The sequence below is a fragment of the Podarcis melisellensis genome, assembly GCF_964234715.1.
Source record: "Podarcis melisellensis genome assembly, chromosome: 11".
Taxonomy (NCBI): domain Eukaryota; kingdom Metazoa; phylum Chordata; class Lepidosauria; order Squamata; family Lacertidae; genus Podarcis; species Podarcis melisellensis.
The window spans coordinates 50,267,745-50,285,782 of NC_138543.1; the positions used below are offsets into that span (position 1 = coordinate 50,267,745).

Consider the following 18,038-nt stretch of genomic DNA (forward strand, 5'->3'; position numbering starts at 1 on the left):
AGCATCTGTAAGAAGTATTTAAAATCTTACTCCATATTCTGCATAATTTCTGTTGAGGTTCACACTTGCCCGATCGCTAGAATAATATTTTCAGCAAACTGACATACCCCTTTCCCTGTTGGAAAAGAAAACTCCTGGTCATCTTAATCTGTGGTTCCAGCTAATTAATTCAGTGCCACATTCTGTGCAATTAATTTTGTGCTTCTATTATTTCTTTCAATATTTCCTTCAAGTTCTATGTCATTTGTTGTGCTCTTGACTTTCATTAAAAAAGCGCACAAAAACCCCCAGCAACCAGACTCCGACATCATGCAAGGGTAGATCATGAAGCTGTAGAAACTTGGCTGTTCCTTTTGAAGTCCATTGGGAACTTAAATGCTTTAATTGTGCGCTTAGATTCCATTGGTTTCAATGGCACTTGATTTTCTTTGCAATTTAAAGGGGTAGCAGGTGTTTTAACAACGAAAAAAAGCCCTCTACTAAATATATATATTTTAAAAATATTATGACTTTTGGCCCAGCTTCTTGTTTTCTTGATGTCTGTCCAAATTTTTTGAGTGCTTCTACCTAAAACGTGTGCTGCTTGGAGCCTGTATAAAATGAGTCCACTTCAGATTTGGGCAACAGTTAAGGTAGTAGAGTGGAGGCACTTTATCCACATCATGTCGTGATCTTTCCAGTAACCCTCACACACCTTGTAAACACACTTGGTATGTAACAATACTACATACCACTATGTACCCAGCTGGCTTTAACAAGACAGCTGAATTTTCCTACTCCGTGCTTAAATTCCTGCAGCCTGAGACTGCCACACTTTCAGGTGTTTTCTGTTGTGTTGCAAAGTAAGCACAGGACCACCAGGGATGGAGGGGAAACAAAAAGGATTTCTCCACCACTTGGAGCTGTGCTTGTGCAATATTTTATTCCCATGCCGTTTATTTCAAGATAAGAATTTTTAACAGAGAAGTGTATTCATAAAACATGTTGCAATGCTTGATATGCACTTGAATGTTTGGCTGGCCAAATGTTTGTTTGTTTTTATTCAATATTGTTTTATATTACAGACATGCCTCTGAACAGAAAACCCACACCATATTTGGTGAATTGTATCACATACTGTACGATATTTTGCAGTGTTTCCCAACCTGTCTGTTGTGAACTGCAAGTGGGCTGTGGGTTGCATAGTGTTTTCTCAGTTGCAATTAAAATGCATGAAATTGATGGCTGCCGAAGACTTGAGGTCCAAAAATCATGCAACAATAAATCTGTGGGTCACCATGCCAAGTAAATTTCATGCCAAAGGGGTTGGGAACTACCAGTCTATAGCACAATAAACACTTTACATTGTACTTGATACTTGAAGGTGTGTTTCATTCCCCCACTCCCTGACAACTGTAGATTATTCCTGGGGGGAAGAAGAAAGGGAGGGAATTATCCATAGGGGAGTGGTTCCTAATATTTTATTTTCCCCAGTAAAGGGATCATGCACTTCCTCTTTTGTGCTGCTTCAGCTGTATCTTCTGGCCCTGCTGGCAATCCAGTAATGTGTACAAGGTAGTCATGAGCCAGTGTTGGTGAACTGACCAACTGTGATAGGTTGATCCTAGTCAAGAAAGTGTGTGGTGGGGGGAGAGAATTGGACTAGATTTAAATGATCCATTGTTCTATGGCACAGTGACTTAATACAATCACTGTGCAGTGGGAGCCACAGAAACTAGGTCACTTTGAAGTGAAGAATGTCAATGACTGCATTCAAATATTGTGTTCTCTAGTCCTCTATAACAACCCTGGTTTGTAATCCTGGTTTGGAAGAATGTCTCAGGCTACAATTGGCTGATTTGGGTGTCACAGCAAATAGTGGTTTGACAAACCAGGAAATGTTCTATTAAGCCAGGAGGCAGGAACATGGACAGGGCTCATTGCTAATCCTCCAAACAATGACTGGAGCATTGGGGAACATGACATCAAAAGGAACATTGATTCCAAGGCTATTTAATTTTCAACAGTCGATATCTTGAAGATTCTTAAAAAGCATGATGCATTTTGAACCATTCATATGACCCAATTCCTCATGGAAAAGCTTACCACTCTAGAAAGTTTTATGCTTGCTTTTATTGGAAAGCTTCAAGGATTCCAATTTTGCAAAACACAAAAAGTAAGAAACACAGACATGAAGAACTGTATAAGACAACACAGACAAGAGATACTGAAGGTATGCCTTGTTCACATTAGAAAACAATTTCCCACAGCAAGGCATATAGGAACAATATAGGGGTAGGAGCATATCATTCTAGCTACTGGGCTCAGGATCGCAAGATGCCAAGTAATTTAAGGAAGGGCAGCTGCTCAAACTATTACAGTCCTAAACTAGGACCCAAATCCTGAAACACTAATAGTAAAAAGGTAAAGGAAGGTGAAGGACCCCTGGATGGTTAAGTCCAGTCAAAGGCGACTATGGAGTGTGGCATTCATCTTGCTTCAGGCTGAGGGAGCTGGTATTTGTCCACAGACAGCTTTCCGGGTCATGGGGCCAGTATCACTAAACTGCTTCTGGTGCAACAGAACATTGTGATGGAAGCTAGAGCACATGCAAACGGCGTTTACCTTCCTGCCACAGCGGTACCTATTTATCTACTTGCACTGTTGTGCTTTTGAGCTGCTAGGTTGGCAGAAGCTGGGACAGAGCAACGGGAGTTCACCCCGTTGTGGGGATTCGAACTGCTGACATTTGGAGGTAGTAATTGGAATTTTAATTTGGGCTTCCATACTGTTAGAGCATCATTTCAGTGTAGTATTTGTTCTGGGGTATTTGCACTTGTCACCACTCCCCCCCCCCCCCGTGTTCTCCTATTCAAACAAGTGGAGGAAGTAGTATAAAATAAGAATCCAGTTACAATCCACCCAATCTAAAATATGTTGACTTAGATTTTATGGTGCAATCTCTTTATAGTTGAAACACAGGAAAGACTGACGTCAATCATCTTGATAGGCTGGTGAGTCTTTTGAAACAATTTGTCAGTGGAACACTTTTTAAGCAAGAGGTGATTGCAGCATACAGTGGAATTATGTGCTAAAGGATGTGCTCAAAGACGCATCAACTGACTAGGCATTTTTGCCCACAGTCCTTGTGCATTTCACTCACAACACAGAGAGAAAGATCACAAACACTATTTCATTTAAACTGCATATCTTTCGGGAACTAATCATTTTTTGTCCTGAAGCCACCATGAAGGCATTTTAGGCTGAAAGGTGGGATATTAGTGTTTTATAGAAAATAAATGTTACTCTCTTAGCCCTTGCACGATTTAATTGCTACATTTCCAATACTCGTGAGGCTGCAGTCCTATGTGCACTTAGGTGCTGGCTCTCTCCTTTGCCTCTCTGGCAGAGCTCAGAGCCTTATCCCAATGGTGGAGTACTTGGATCATCTAGCTAGTCTTGTTTCAAACAGTTCAAATACAAGAAACATACAAGTGGTTTGTTTTCAGTATTGCTTATTCAGAGGTATACTTCCCCTGAACATGAAGGTTCTATTATATATTTTTACTTAGAGCTATGGATAGACCTTTCTGAGTGCTGATCCAGTGGTCTCAGCAAGTGTTCAAAGGTACAAGTTTGTTGCTGCAACATCAAGCTTCCTAAGAAGATTGCCACTGAATTTTATTGCAGTTCTTAATAAAGAATATTTATTTAGAGATTGTGGTTGTGATGTATATAAACACAATATCTGTGCAAAGCAGAGATCAATAACACAATTTATTGATAACGTTTGCTCACAAGATAGTTACTTTGGTTATATATTTCTGACAGTAAAGATGTTCACTAATCGCTGGAAGCTATGACAGTAGCTGTTGCTACTCTGTTCATCAAAATCTAGGTATTTCATTTGGGCAGCTTTGAGAAGTTTCATGCCAGAAAGATGCATGTAAATATGTGAAAGCCTCCATCTAAAAACAGTGCATATTAAAAGTTGCCTAATCATAAAATCAGTTGCCTCGGTAGTACTCCAGTGTAAGAACTTGGAAGATCAGAGCAACATTTCTGCTTTCTCTGGTTGAAAAGATGGGGGGGGTTGCTCAGTGGGATCTATTTAATGTCACCAGCGTCTTCATCATCAAAACATGTCATCTGTGGTCATTTGCACTATTCTGTTGGACCATCTACTTTTTAAAATAAAAGCCAAATGATGCCCAGGATTAATCCATGATTATACCCTAAAAGAACAGCTAGCAGACAAATAATGGGACTACTTATCCATTATGTTCAATGTTCAAAGTATGCAATTAAGGGAAATTAATTCATCGTTGATATTTTTTTAATAGTGAGATTTAATCTTGTAGCTCAACCATGAGATATTGCAACTGTGGAGAGGGAGTGAGGAGAAGAATTAAAATAATTATCATTGACATTAATACACAATAGCTTGTTCCATCATGATGCATTTTAAGGTAATGTCAATGAGAGGGAAAACCCTCTGAAATAGTATGTACCCACTTAGTAAAATTTTGTTGAAGAACATGGACGTCTGATGGGTTACCTGAAAACACTGTAAATAGGGGTTGTTTGGGTTGTGGTTTTTTAAAGCACTTCATGCCTTGACATTCTGTTTCCACCATTGAGAGATACTGTCTACCAATGCCAATCATCTTTTGCATCAGGACAACAGCAGGTTTTGCTCCAGAATCCTGAAAAAAATCAGTATCAAACTGAACCTAATAATTGCAAACACATGTTTTATCCCTTTGTCTGTCTCATTCACGTATGGAATGGGGATAGGTGTTTTTTGGTTTTGCATTGAAAATGTGCATATGTTTGAAGGAACTAAACTCTTGCCTCTTCATGTTCTTAGCACTGGGAAAAATGTGGAGTTAAGGCTGTAAAATATTAAGTTTTCCTAACCTGTGTGCCCCTTTCTAATGTGAAAAATGAGAATGGGGTTGACATAGGGACAAAAATATGGCTATCTTTGTTGTGTTGCGTTTGGCTCTCACAATACAGCTGCTTCAGTAGGTATAACTCTGGGAAAAACCATGCATTATAGTTAACTCAAGTCTTCTGTTTCCCCCCTTAATTTATTAGAGATGAAGGGAGAAGAACTGTTATCCTAACAGCAGAATATGGGGAGGGGAGGTTTACTTCTTTCCTCCTCCAGCTGTGATCAAGGTGAAAAAAACCCCTCCCTTAATGCAGCTATGGGACTTAATAAATAGGTCCCCTTTGGCATCGGTAGTAACTTTCTTACTTTCTTTTTACTAAGCCCATAGTCACAGGGGGTGGGGTGGATTGGGGACAACAGAATTTCCATGCCTATTGTGGCTGGGGAATGGAGGCATAAACCTTCCCCACCTCCTCACTGTACTCTGCATATCAATTTGGCAAAGGCAAAGCAGAAGGCATAGGTGCATCCTATGCACTAAGTGTGTTATATACTCTGTCCCTAAGATACTACCTTTTCTGGTATGTGTTCAACTTCAGAGGCCATGCCCCAGGTGGCTCGTGTCAGCTGTGGCTTTGTGTATATCTATCAGGGGAAAGGCCTTTTCAGTTGTGGTGTTCATCGAGTATAAAATGCCCTTCCCAGGGAATTAAATAGGTGCCAGTATTATGTGAGTCCAGCTATCATATGGCTCCAGGCAACAGGCTAAATCCTGAGTCGCCTTTTGGCTAGGTTGAAAGTTGGATTTTTATTCCAGCTTTGTTTGCTGCTTTCTGTGTTTTGGCTAATTGGTGTGGATTTTATGGGTATTAGGGACGCAGGTGGCGCTGTGGGTTAAAGCCTCAGTGCCTAGGACTTGCCGATCGAAAGGTCGGCGGTTCGAATCCCTGCGGCGGGGTGCGCTCCTGCTGCTCGGTCCCAGCGCCTGCCAACCTAGCAGTTCGAAAGCACCTCCGGGTGCAAGTAGATAAATAGGGACCGCTTACCAGCGGGAAGGTAAACGGCGTTTCCGTGTGCAGCTCTGGCTCGCCAGAGCAGCGATGTCACGCTGGCCACGTGACCCGGAAGTGTCTCCGGACAGCGCTGGCCCCTGGCCTCTTAAGTGAGATGGGCGCACAACCCCAGAGTCTGTCAAGACTGGCCCGTACGGGCAGGGGTACCTTTACCTTTACCTTATGGGTATTATTTGATTGTATTTTCTTTTGATTTTTTGTTTACTTGTTTCAGTGATGTGGTGTCCAATGCCTTGCATTGTTTTGTAAGAAAGGTGTGTGTGTGTGTGTCCTTATATATGTGTGTGTGTGTGTGTGTGTGTATATGTATGTATGCATGCATGCATGCATGCATGTATATTTAAGTTATGGGTATTTGAGAGCAGAGCTTGACATCTCTACATGTTTGTTTGCTTGTGGAATTAATCACGATGCAATCTCAGGGTAGGTCACAGCAAAATACACTAACATAAAACCAAATAAAAATACTGCACAAGCAGACATTTCACTTGCATAAAAGAAACATTTGCAGCTAATGTTGAAAACTATCAAGTGTTGGTGCTAGGCTGGGGGAAGAGTGTTCCAAAATTGAATTGCCACCGCTGAGAAGGCCCTTTTAAAACTTCCAGCTGCCTTGGCCTCCTTTGATGATGGCATAGGCAACAGGAGCTACTTTATATGGGCAAGAGAGTATAGTATGAGATGCTGCTTTAGGTAGCAAGGTTCCAAACAATTTACAGATTTATCCATCAGGGCATCTTATATTGGGCTCAATAACAAACAGGCAGCCAGTACAGATCTTGAAGAACCAGTATTAGGCTGTCTCATCCAACCATAAAAAAGGTAAAGGTAAAGGTACCCCTGCCCGTACGGGCCAGTCTTGCCAGACTCTGGGGTTGTGCGCCCATCTCACTTAAGAGGCCAGGGGCCAGCGCTGTCCGGAGACACTTCCGGGTCACGTGGCCAGCGTGACAAAGCTGCATCTGGCGAGCCAGAGCCGCACACGGAAACGCCGTTTACCTTCCCGCTGGTAAGCGGTCCCTATTTATCTACTTGCACCCGGAGGTGCTTTCGAACTGCTAGGTTGGCAGGCGCTGGGACCGAGCAGCGGGAGCGCACCCCGCCGCAGGGATTCGAACCGCCGACCTTTCGATCGGCAAGTCCTAGGCGCTGAGGCTTTAACCCACAGCGCCACCTGCGTCCCTTCTCATCCAACCATACTTGTCAGCAACTTTGTGGCTGCATTTTGCAATAGCTGCAAACTACAACCCTTCATCGAGGGCAGCCCTACATAGAGTGCATTACAGTAATTTTAACCTGAAGGACATTGATCGTTGTGGCCAGACTATCCCTATCTAAGGATGGCCGTAGCTAGTAAAGTGTAGATGTAGATGGATATCATCACTTGTGGCCAGCTAGGCCTGCGCTGAAGGTGAAATCAAGGGGTACACCCATCCTATGCACCTTCTCCTTCAGAAGGAATGGAGTGCTGTGCAGAGTAAGACACTCCCCTAACTTCTGGACCCCCAGAATCTCTTGTTGAGATTCAGTTTCAGTTTATTGGTCCTCATGCTGCCCACCATCTGTTTCAGGCACAAATTAAGCACCTGGAAAGCTTTCCCTTCCTCTAGTAGAAAAGAGAGACAGAGCTAGGCGTTATCAGCATCACCAGGCCCCAAATGCTTTTTTAAAAAAATGATATTTTGCACAAGGGACAAGATAGATCTACAGGACCACACAGTGTAACTGCCAAGGGACCAAGCTGGAAGTCCTCATCCTGGAACTGGTTCTGTGGGTATGAGTAGAACCACACTGGTACCCATGCCTTCAACCCATGCCCAACCCATAGAGCCAGTTTGGAAAGTTTGTCGTATCAAAGGTGCTGCATAGAGATCAGGGAGAATTGGAAGTTAGTGTGGAATAATCACAAAGTTTAATTGTACGTGTTACTCATGTGTAAGGCAATCCAGAGGAGAACAGGAGAACAGAGGAGAACAGGAAATGCAGCTACACCCGTGCAAACTAGCTAGTCCTGCCCCTTACAAAAGAGTTTATGCAGTAGCAGCTACCTGTTTCACCATAGGTGCACTGCAACTGGGAGTCTAAATTGCATGGAACACCTGTTCACAAGCAGCTGCTTACTTTGTAAGCTTTTTCTGTTGCTTGGACTTTGGAGGTGATGCTACTTGATGCACGTGACGTTGACAGAACCATCGTATGGCAAATCTTATTTTTAGACTATAACCCTAGATATGTTTATCTGATAGTAAGCCTCCACTATATATAGTTTTTGACTTAGCACAGTTAGGATCACACGGGGTTGATATGCGTTCTGGAGTTCCATGAGGAGGAAGAGATCTGTACACTACTCATAAATGACACATACTGGATTATTTGTGTAGTAGTGTAGATAGGGTGCCACTTTCCTTTCCCCCATGAATTCTTTGCAGGAGAAAAGAGAAAAGTGTTGCTAAAAGCTAGACTGGTCCATTCACTTGCCATCCCTCCCAATGCCCACAAGCAATAAGATGTGATAGGCAAGTTAGCATTGCTGCATTCACTCCTTGCTGTCTTGTGAATAATTCCCCATCCAAGAAAAATAAAATAAATGAATGATGCTTTTGACTGTGCTTAAAAAAACAACAACTGCTTGTCAAAACTTACTGTCTCCTACAACCTTCTGTGCCATGTAGGAACAGGATAGCAAACGGGTAGCCCAGGCCTTTATGGCAGTGACTCTGTACGGGAGAAATCTAGAAGGCATCCACCTTTCAGTGCCATGCAAGCCCTCACCCCCCCTTCTTTAAGCCCCAAGGCCATTCTCCTTTCTTCGCTGCATAAGAAGAGAGGAACATATGGCCTAGAGTCACTATAGATCACATAGGTTTGTGATGGCAGTGTAGAACTGCAGCTGTTTGAGTGCAAGAATGCCCAAACATGTATTCAACTTACAAACATTTGGCAAGTGTTCAGAAAAAGAGCGTAATCTGGTTTCATCTAAGACTCATCCCCCCACCCCGCTCTGTTCTACATCCCCATGATATACTGTTTGATATCTGATCACAATTTAATAGAAGTGACAGAGAAAAAGTGGGGGTAGGGGGTGAGAAAGAGAGAGGGAAGTGAGTTTTGGGAAGTCCAGCCAAAGGGACTTTCCAGAGAAACGTTTTCCCTATCCTGCTTTTAAAAAAAATAAAATAAAATATTCATTTCTTTTAACAGATTGTACCATTCAAGGTCATTTACCTTTCTCGTTAATTAATTATTCATTCAGAAAGCCACCACTCATCCCATTTTAATCTTAGTCATATCTGTAATTAAGCTTAAACATAATAGTTTGGGAGGTGGAAAATATATTTTCCACTCATGTTTAAAACCTGTGTGTGTGTTTGTGTGTGCCTGTGTATGTAAAATTAAAGTGCAGCAGTTATCTAGCTGAAAACAATCGTTTTCATTGGTGGAGAAAAGTTTCATAATATATGAGAGTAAATCCCCTCCCCCTTTTAAAGTGCATTGATAATTAATCTTTTTTTAAAAAAGCAAACAAATAAATGTAATCTCCTCCTTAATTCATGGTTTCATTTTCTCAGCTAGAATTCGGTTACTAGTGCATTTTTTTTAATGAAAAGGTATCATGTGCACTTATATGACAAAAACAACCAAATCTGAAGAAGAGGGGATGGGGGGGGGGAGAGATTCATACATGAAAGACACAATTTGCATTCAGTTCACCCCCAGCTTTACAATGAGGATTTTGGAATGAATCTGGCATTGGGGGTCTCTTGTTGAGATCGAGTTTCCTGCTGTGGAATGTGCTTTGACCCGATTGTGGAACTCTTACTTGGGAAAGTGAGTGTGTCATTTGTGTTTGTTGTAAACTGTGGAGGATTATAGAGACAGTCACTAACTAACACAAGTATCATAAGGATTGGGTATGTAGCACCTGCAGTTAGCAGATGATGCTACAGTATTGACCAGTTGCCTTAGGGTAGTATTCTTCATGTTACCTTCTTCTTGTCTTTTATGAAGAGGACCTGGAAGCCTAGCCATGTTCTCGTAGGGGTCCTTCTGCACTGCCTAGTAGTGTTGAGGCAGAGATCACACCCACTGGTGTGCATCAGTAAAGAAAGAAAGAGAATGAGGGTAATTTGAGATTATTTCTGTCTGCATGGATTACAAATGGTGGTAACCGCTTCAAGATGACCAAAGCAATCACTTGGAACCCAAGAGCCCATGAAATGAATTCTGCCCACAAGACACCTATCACTGGCAGAATACAGGGAAGGTGATTCTTGCTAATTCTCCCTCCCTCTTGTCCCTCCTGAAAGTAGGCTCTGGGAGATTGAGGGACCCTCTGTAACAGCCTGAGAGGTGCTGTTCCACCAGTTTGCTTTTCCCTTTTAAAAATGGAATGAGCCCTTTCCAATAGTAGAAAGGCAGCTCAAAATCTAGTTTCTCTTTACATTTTAAAGAGATTTCCAATTTCACCTTTTGAATTTAAAAGTCCTCAAAAAGCATTTCAATTAGTGTAAAACGTTTGAAAGAGAAATATAATCGGAGGCCCTTCTTTGTGTGTGTGCCTCATCCGATAGAGGTCCGGAGGATGGCAATGCAAGGATGGGTCTTTTCTGCAGTGCCTCCCAATTTGTGGAATGCTCTCCTTACGGATGTTCACCTGATGCCTTCATTACATAGCTTTAGGCAGCAGGTGAAAACATTTCTCTGTAATCAGGCCTTTGGGTGATTAACATTTGATGGCCTTTTAAATATGTTTGTGGGAGGGGGTTATTGGTTTGTTTTTGTTTTATTGTGTATTTTGTTTTCTCATTTTGTATTTTTATGTTGTGAACCACCCTGTGATCTTCAGATGACGGGAGGTATACAAATTTAATAAATAATATATTTTTAAAAAAGAAAGATGTGCTGGTTGCAATTAAAAGCCCAAGTGAACAAGCCAAACTACATTCACCTGGCACTTAAAAGATAACAAAGGCATCTCCAGGTAAATGTATCCGGGGAATTAGCCACCAACCTTATTTCAGAAGGTGAGGACACATGGAAAAGTAGCTCTGAAGGTTTTCTGAGTTGCTGGGCACAGTTTATTTGGGTGATGTCAATCCTTCAGGCTGCTTAGCATGTTTTAGATAGAACCAACCATTTGAATTTAGTCGTAGTATGTGTAAGACTGGTTTTTTGGTTTGGATCGTGGGAGTAATTTTAAATAAAGATTTCTGCCCCCACCCCTCTTTAACCTAGACCCTTGGAACTGCACAACTTGTTTTGCATGTTCAAGGGAGTTTTTAGATTTTCTTAAATATTTACTGCATATGCAAATGTGTTCAGGGTTTCAAAAGCAATTTGTGATATGGGGTTCTGGCATTCAAGCGGAGGGGAGATAAAATTTCTGATAGCTTGGATGCATCTAAGCCTATTTCTGTTAGGTTTTGTAACGTTTTCTTTATCTTGACTGCATATTGGTGGTACACAGTGATATCCTTGAAATGATAGCAGGTGCAACCCTTGTAGCCTTATCAGAGTACAAGAGAGAAAATGGGCATCTCAAAAGGTTCACTTCCGAATAAATCTACAGTAGTAGATTTATTAGCTATAAAATGTTTTATTCACTTTTTTAGTTCAGAAAGTCCAAATGTTACGTGGTTTCCCAGTCTTCCCCTTCCTCAACTACAAGATGTTAGCACTGGCTGAACAATAGTAAATGCCTGTTGTTCTATTTACAAGTATCTCAGAATGAGTAGATATATATTTATCTTGGTTCTCCCCAGTGGAGTACTTAGAGAAGCCCCCATAAGAGCACGTAAAATGATGTTTTGTTGCCTCAGAAGAATGACTTAGCTGTTCCAATGAAAAACAAAGGCTTAAATAAAGGCAAAATTAGAGGCGCTTATGTGACAAGCTGGAGGGGAGAGCCAGCAGTGTTTTGTGGTAGGCATTTACTTGGTGCAATTGCTAGCATGCCTGATTAATGTATATTCACATATTGTAAAATGCACGTTTGTTGCTTTTTGTACATATTTCAAAGTGTTTTTAGACTACTGCATCATTTTGTTTGAAGCTACAGTTCTAACAGTCTTGCAGTCCTAGTCTCACCCTACATCACTGGGGCTTACTTTAAAGTAAAAGGAATGCAGGTGGCGCTGTGGTCTACTACTGAGGCTCTTGGGCTTGCTGATCAAAAGGTTGGCGGTTCGAATCCCCACCACAGGGTGAGCTCCCATTGCTTGGTCCCTGCTCCTGCCAACCTAGCAGTTCGTAAGTACATCAAAGTGCAAGTAGATAAATAGGTACCGCTGTGGTGGGAAGGTAAACGGCGTTTCCATGCGCTCTGGTTTCTGTTGTGATATTTTGTTGTGCCAGAAGCGGTTAAGTCCTAAATGACATCGGTTTAGGCCGATGACCCGGAAAGCTGTCTGTGGACAAATGCCGGCTCCCTCAACCTGAAGCGAGATGAGTGCCGTACCCCATAGTTGCCTTAGACTGGACTTAACCTTTACCTTTTGCCTACTTTGAAGTGCACTTCGGTGGCTGTGTTTTTTCTGGCAGTACCGCAGGCCCATAGTTTGTGATGGGCTTCCCTATTGCCACCTTCATGATTCCAGCATGCCTTGTAATTTTGAAAACTGAAATGCTTTGCCCTTAGAATCATAGAGTTGGAAGAGGGTACCAGGGTCATGTGGGCCAACCCCCTGCAATCCTGGAATCTTTTTGCCCAATACAGGACTTGAACCCACAACTCTGAGATTTAGAGCTTCATGCTCTACTGACTGAGCTATCTCAGCATTGAAGTTGTGGACTGTGCTAAAGGTAAAGAATAGCAACAGTTCCAACTAAATAGAGTCAAAAAGTGGATTTGTACCATTTTGGTTTCCAATTATTTCTGACTTGTTCCTAGTTACATTAAAACTTAGTGTTGAGGTACAGAGACAAACAGCCTGATCGGAAACATACTGTGAATATATTGAGAGATAATTGGTTAATTTTATATATATTCTATCAGTTTAATTGTTGCTTATATCTTACTGTTAAGATATGTAGCTCATTCCAGTAGGTGCCCCATACTTAAATGTAGTATGTCTGATTTTGCATCTGAATTCCATACATTTTATAAAATATGTATTAGTAAGAGGTTGGTAATACTTAGTTGTTGATTCTGGCTTGATCTCTTGACTTAGGAAATCTGCTTCTTCTCCCAGGATACTTATGAAAGATTTAAAACTTTGGTGGGGAAAAGTTTGCAAGATTTATTTTTAACTGTGTGCAACATATTCTGATCACTCCACCCTGCCTTTTTTTTTGGTCAAAAGCAAAAAAAGTGGTCTACAGGAAAATAAGCTTATCAGCTGTTAATTATCTACCAAACAATTTGTGATTTTAATGCTCTGCAATTTTCAGAGTCATGTGTAGGTGGGTTTTTTTTATCTCCCTTTTGCAATAAGTTAGAAACTGAAAACTACCACATAAAATTATGAAAGTAGCTGATGATGCACTACCAATTTACCAGTTGCACATCTAGGAAAAGAAACGAATATGCATCCCCAAGAAGAAAAAAAGTTATATTTGGATTTTATTTTTATTTTACAAAGTATTTTTCAGCTCATGGGTCATATTTGACCAACTGCTTTCAGACGAAGACATGGCACTTTGTTGAGCTATTTAAGAATCAAAAAGACTGTCTTAATTTAAAACAAGGAGCCTTTGTTTTAGTTGGTGACTGCCTTGTGAAATTTTTCAGTTCTCAGCGGGTTAACCAGGGAACAGGGGCAGAGTCATAATTGGCCTATTTAGGGTGTTTTGCATGTGAATGGTGTGTTAGTGAAGCATTACTAAGTCTGTTGTGAGTGACATGGTGATTAGAATTTAGATTAGGGAAAACACATTCTGTACTTTATCAAGTACAGTAATTAGTTCAGTCAGTAAAAGTTGATTACAAGTAACGATAAAGTTAGATTTTTGGTACTTAATTTTAAAATTTCTTTATTAAATGGAAAATTTCTTCATCATATAAAATAAATGGTAGTATCTGCACCTGTTTTATTGCATACCAGAAAAAAATTAAAAGAACAATGTGTTCAATGCAGAGTATAATCAGGGGATTTATATATTATGGGTAAGTTTCAATGTAGTTATAGCAAATAGAATTTTTAGAAAATGTCAGTCTTTGCTTTTTCCTTGTTATTGCACTGAGATATCATTTCTTCTGGTTTAGCCACAGCTATTGTCCATTCATAAGTAGGTTTCATATTTGTGGATGTTCACTGTCTTACTTAATAAAATAGATGCTGTTGAAGTACTTTGCTGCAACGTCTTCTATCCACTCGCTTTAAGAGTCATTCTCTCCCCCCCCCCTTAGCAATTTAGAAAAACACTAGTTCATTTTTGCATTGTATACTATTATTTTCACATCACAGATGTTATACCTGATTAACACATTTTATATTGTATTTTTAAGTATTTGCTGTGTTTCCTATTTAGCTATATTTAACACATGCATTTTTTCCATTATTGGGTAAAATACCTACTCTTTTATGACGAAATGATTTTGTAGCAACAGGGTGATTTTTAAAATACTGATGAACACAGTATATTTTGTTCGCCCTGTAAGTTTAAAACAAAACAGGTGGGGAGGGGGATCTTTACTTGATATAGCTCCAAAAGAGTTCATATGTTCAACTGTTGTTTCTTTTCAGCAATAACAGTGGAAGGCTATTGTAAAATTTCCAAAGCATTCCCTTGGCCATCAGAATACGTATTCCGCTGAAAAGAAATCACTTGCCTCAGTACTATTTTTGTCATATCTGAAAATAAAGTATTTTTTGTGTTAGTATTCCAATTTGCCAGTCGCAGAGCCTTTTTTTAAAAAAAAAACGTGTGTGTGTGTTATTTAAATCAGCATAGAAAGGCGAGTAAGGGAGAAGTTAGATATAACAATACTTATTTTTCAAAAATCTTTTAGCAAAGTCTCCTCGGAGGTGACATGGAAATGGGCAACCCAGGCGCTCTCTCACCCACCAAACCTGGCTCTCAGTACTATCAGTATTCTAGCAATAATCCGCGAAGAAGGCCTCTGCACAGTACCTCTGTGGGTGAGTTACTTTGTGCCACTTTTCTCCACATTTCTAAAAGGAAACTTAGACTGAACTTCTGTCTTGCAAGTAATTAATAATAAATGCTAGCTCAGTGCTGAATCTTAGACTGGAGGGTGTGAGCCTGCAAACATACATCTTACAGCCACACTTGTCTTCTTTTTTCAGAAGTACAAACAAAGAAAGTTCGAAAGGTTCCTCCAGGTTTACCATCTTCAGTAAGTACTCCTTGTCTGTCTTACCGTTTGCAGTTCCACTGGTTCCTTTGATTAACATGTTTTCAAATGAAACAGATTCCTATCCTAAACGTTTTTTTGTTTTGTTTTGGTTTTCTCCATCATCATGTCGGCAGACAAAACAGAGAAGTCTATAAAATTCTGACCTGTGGGAATAAAAAGTTTTGGTGGGTGTTGTTGCATTATTATTTTTTAGTGTATATAAATAGAACTCTGAAAAAGTGCCTTTAGTTTGGGTAGCTTTACCAGTATGCGATTCCAGATAGAATACGCATTAGCTTCACGTGCGGGTTAACTTCTTTGTCAGTATTATGATGATTTATGGATTTGCATGTTAAAAGAGATTTGTGGAGAGGGATTTATGAAACATTTACATGGGTCTCAGCCCAGAATAGAAGGAGGACGTCTTCATTTTCCACTGAAGTTTTTGAATTAGGACTTTGAGCATACCTGCTCAAATAGCTTTCTCAGTGTGTGTGATTTCCAGGTGTCAAACCAGTTGACTCCAGGTGTTACCAAAGGAATTATGGGCTATGGTAATAAATGAAGTCACATTTAATACCCTGATTGTCGTCCTGTCCCCCCCTTCTTTTTAGGAAATTGTGTGTGTGTGTGTGTGTGTGTGTGTGTGTATTCCTAATCAACTACCTGCACATATTTAGACTGTGTTTGCAATAAAGGCTAGATATGCTTTTTCATATTATAATGCCCTTGCGTTCATGCAGCAAATAATTGGCTCCTGTATGAGTTGGATTTTGTTTTGCGTTCTTCTTTTAAAAATAAAAAATGCTGATGTGTAAATAAACAGTATGATCTGTTTTAAAACAGCTACCTTATTGATTAATTTGTAGATAAGTAACAACAATGCACCGTAGTGCAGCAGAGCGACAAATACTTTGAGATCTAAGAATTAAAAATATTTGACTTTGCTACTAGTAGTAGTAGTATTGTGGAGATGTGTATTGCGGGAGTGGGGGGTTACAAGGGAGTGCAATCAAAAATTCACCAACATCAGAGCAATCCTACAGGTTTTTCTGAAATTACTTTGGCATAGCACTTATTAATGTGATCATAAATTAGATGGACTTTCAAATCAATAGCAAAACCTTCATATTATAAACTAGTACTTTTAATTTCCGTTTTTGCCATTGTCATATCAGTAAGTGACTGAAGCTAGGAAAGGAATTAAATGAACATGTTTAATTAATATAGCAATAGTGATATGGGTATGTGAACCCTTGGGCAGACTGCTGACAGTACTTAAGAAGTAAAAATAAAAGTTGACAACAACAAAAACGTTGCTGTTTTTCACTAACAGAGAGAAAAAATGAGGACAAATTTAAAATTAGATTGCATAAATGTTTCTTGCTTTGTTTCTTTAAAGAAATCATGGATTTTTTTACAATCCAAAGGATTTTAGGTGGTTCACTTTTCGTTAATGGCGTCTTTACTTGAAACTTTAGCTTCTAATAGCTTTTAAGAGAACTCGGATGATAAATACATATTGCTGCTTCTCAAATTTTGAATCAGGCCAGTACGTAACACTTTATACACCTTTTTGTAATTTGTATATGTCTAGAATGCTTAAATTTTAATAAAATGTAGTGCCGTATTTTCTTCATTTAAAAATACGTACATAAAGATTCATTTTTTTCAGATAAATTCTGATAGAAAAATCATGTGCCTCTGTATTTTTAATGCTCATTTTCTCCCATATCTGTACACTTTACTGTGTAGAACCTGTTTGACTGGGACATATTTCCATTTAGAAAGCTAAACGCATGCAGGGCAGTGAAATGGCTACAACTGTAAAGAAAGAGGACTGCTGTGATGATGTAAAAACATCAGATTGGTTGCCATTTCCATTTAAGGGTTAGAACTCTGTTGTTATTATTTCCCTTGCAGACATTTCAGGCATTTGGCTGTTTCTTTGAACCAAAAAGAACAAAATAAGTTTAAAAAAGAATTAGCCAATTAGGATTCCTTAATTCCTAGCAAAATTTGTTCTTTGAGTTACAAAGTTTGGATTCCGTAGTTCATTTTGCTTTTTGCACACATTGAAACCTATTGTTTGAAATATAAAAACCAGAGGGAAAAAACAATTTTGCCACAAATGATTTCCTTGAAATTCAAATGACCTGATGCTATTATTGGGAGATATATCAGGTTATCCAGAACTGTGTGTGTGTGTCTAATAATTGTTCCTTAACATATTTGAACAAACAACTAATCACCTTCATGATCAAAATATGTTGTGATTTTTTTTTATCAGTAGTTAAAATGCAAAGATTTTCAAAATGGTACTATACTCTATTAAAGGGCAAAATATTTTTTTAAATAATTCATCTTATCACATTATAGTAGATGATGCTATTATGTTGGATAAACAGTACTCATTTATAAATTGACTAAACAGATTATATTGTACTTAGCTGATAGAATGAAAATATTATTCTCTTTCTATTAAAATATGGGTATTAAACTGTCACTGAATATTCATACAATTGTCTATAAAGGGCTTCAGGAGTTGTGTTAATGCACAGATGTCTATGACAAATTTCCATGGCTATATAGAGAGAAGAGACAGAGAGAGTAAGACAAACAAACAAACAAACAAACATTTTCTGGAAAGGTACTAAGCTCTTTGTCTTTTTATTTCGGGGGTGGGGGGGGCTTTCAGAAGTAAGACCACTGGCTTGACTCAGTTTTAAGCAGTTAGCTCCTTCCTGCATAAGCATAATTTCAGTACTTTGTCACTATGGGCAAAGATAAA

At 39.6% G+C, this 18,038-nt stretch overlaps 1 protein-coding gene across 15 annotated transcripts in view; it reads left to right on the plus strand.

The window, feature by feature from the left end:
- The window catches only part of TCF4 (transcription factor 4), a 335,303-nt gene that overhangs the window by 188,547 nt on the left and 128,718 nt on the right, over positions 1 to 18,038 (plus strand). For 14 of the 15 annotated variants that reach the window (XR_014172702.1, XM_081929733.1, XM_081929732.1 and 11 more), the window contains 2 exons: positions 14,900 to 15,029; positions 15,198 to 15,247. The exons of the other annotated variant lie outside the window; for it this stretch is intronic. Coding sequence is in view for 13 of the 14 variants with exons in the window: in XM_081929733.1 (XP_081785859.1) it covers positions 14,900 to 15,029; positions 15,198 to 15,247 (180 nt within the window). In the remaining variant the exon portion in view is untranslated. The remainder of the gene's footprint in view (positions 1 to 14,899; positions 15,030 to 15,197; positions 15,248 to 18,038) is intronic. 15 annotated transcript variants of the gene reach the window in all.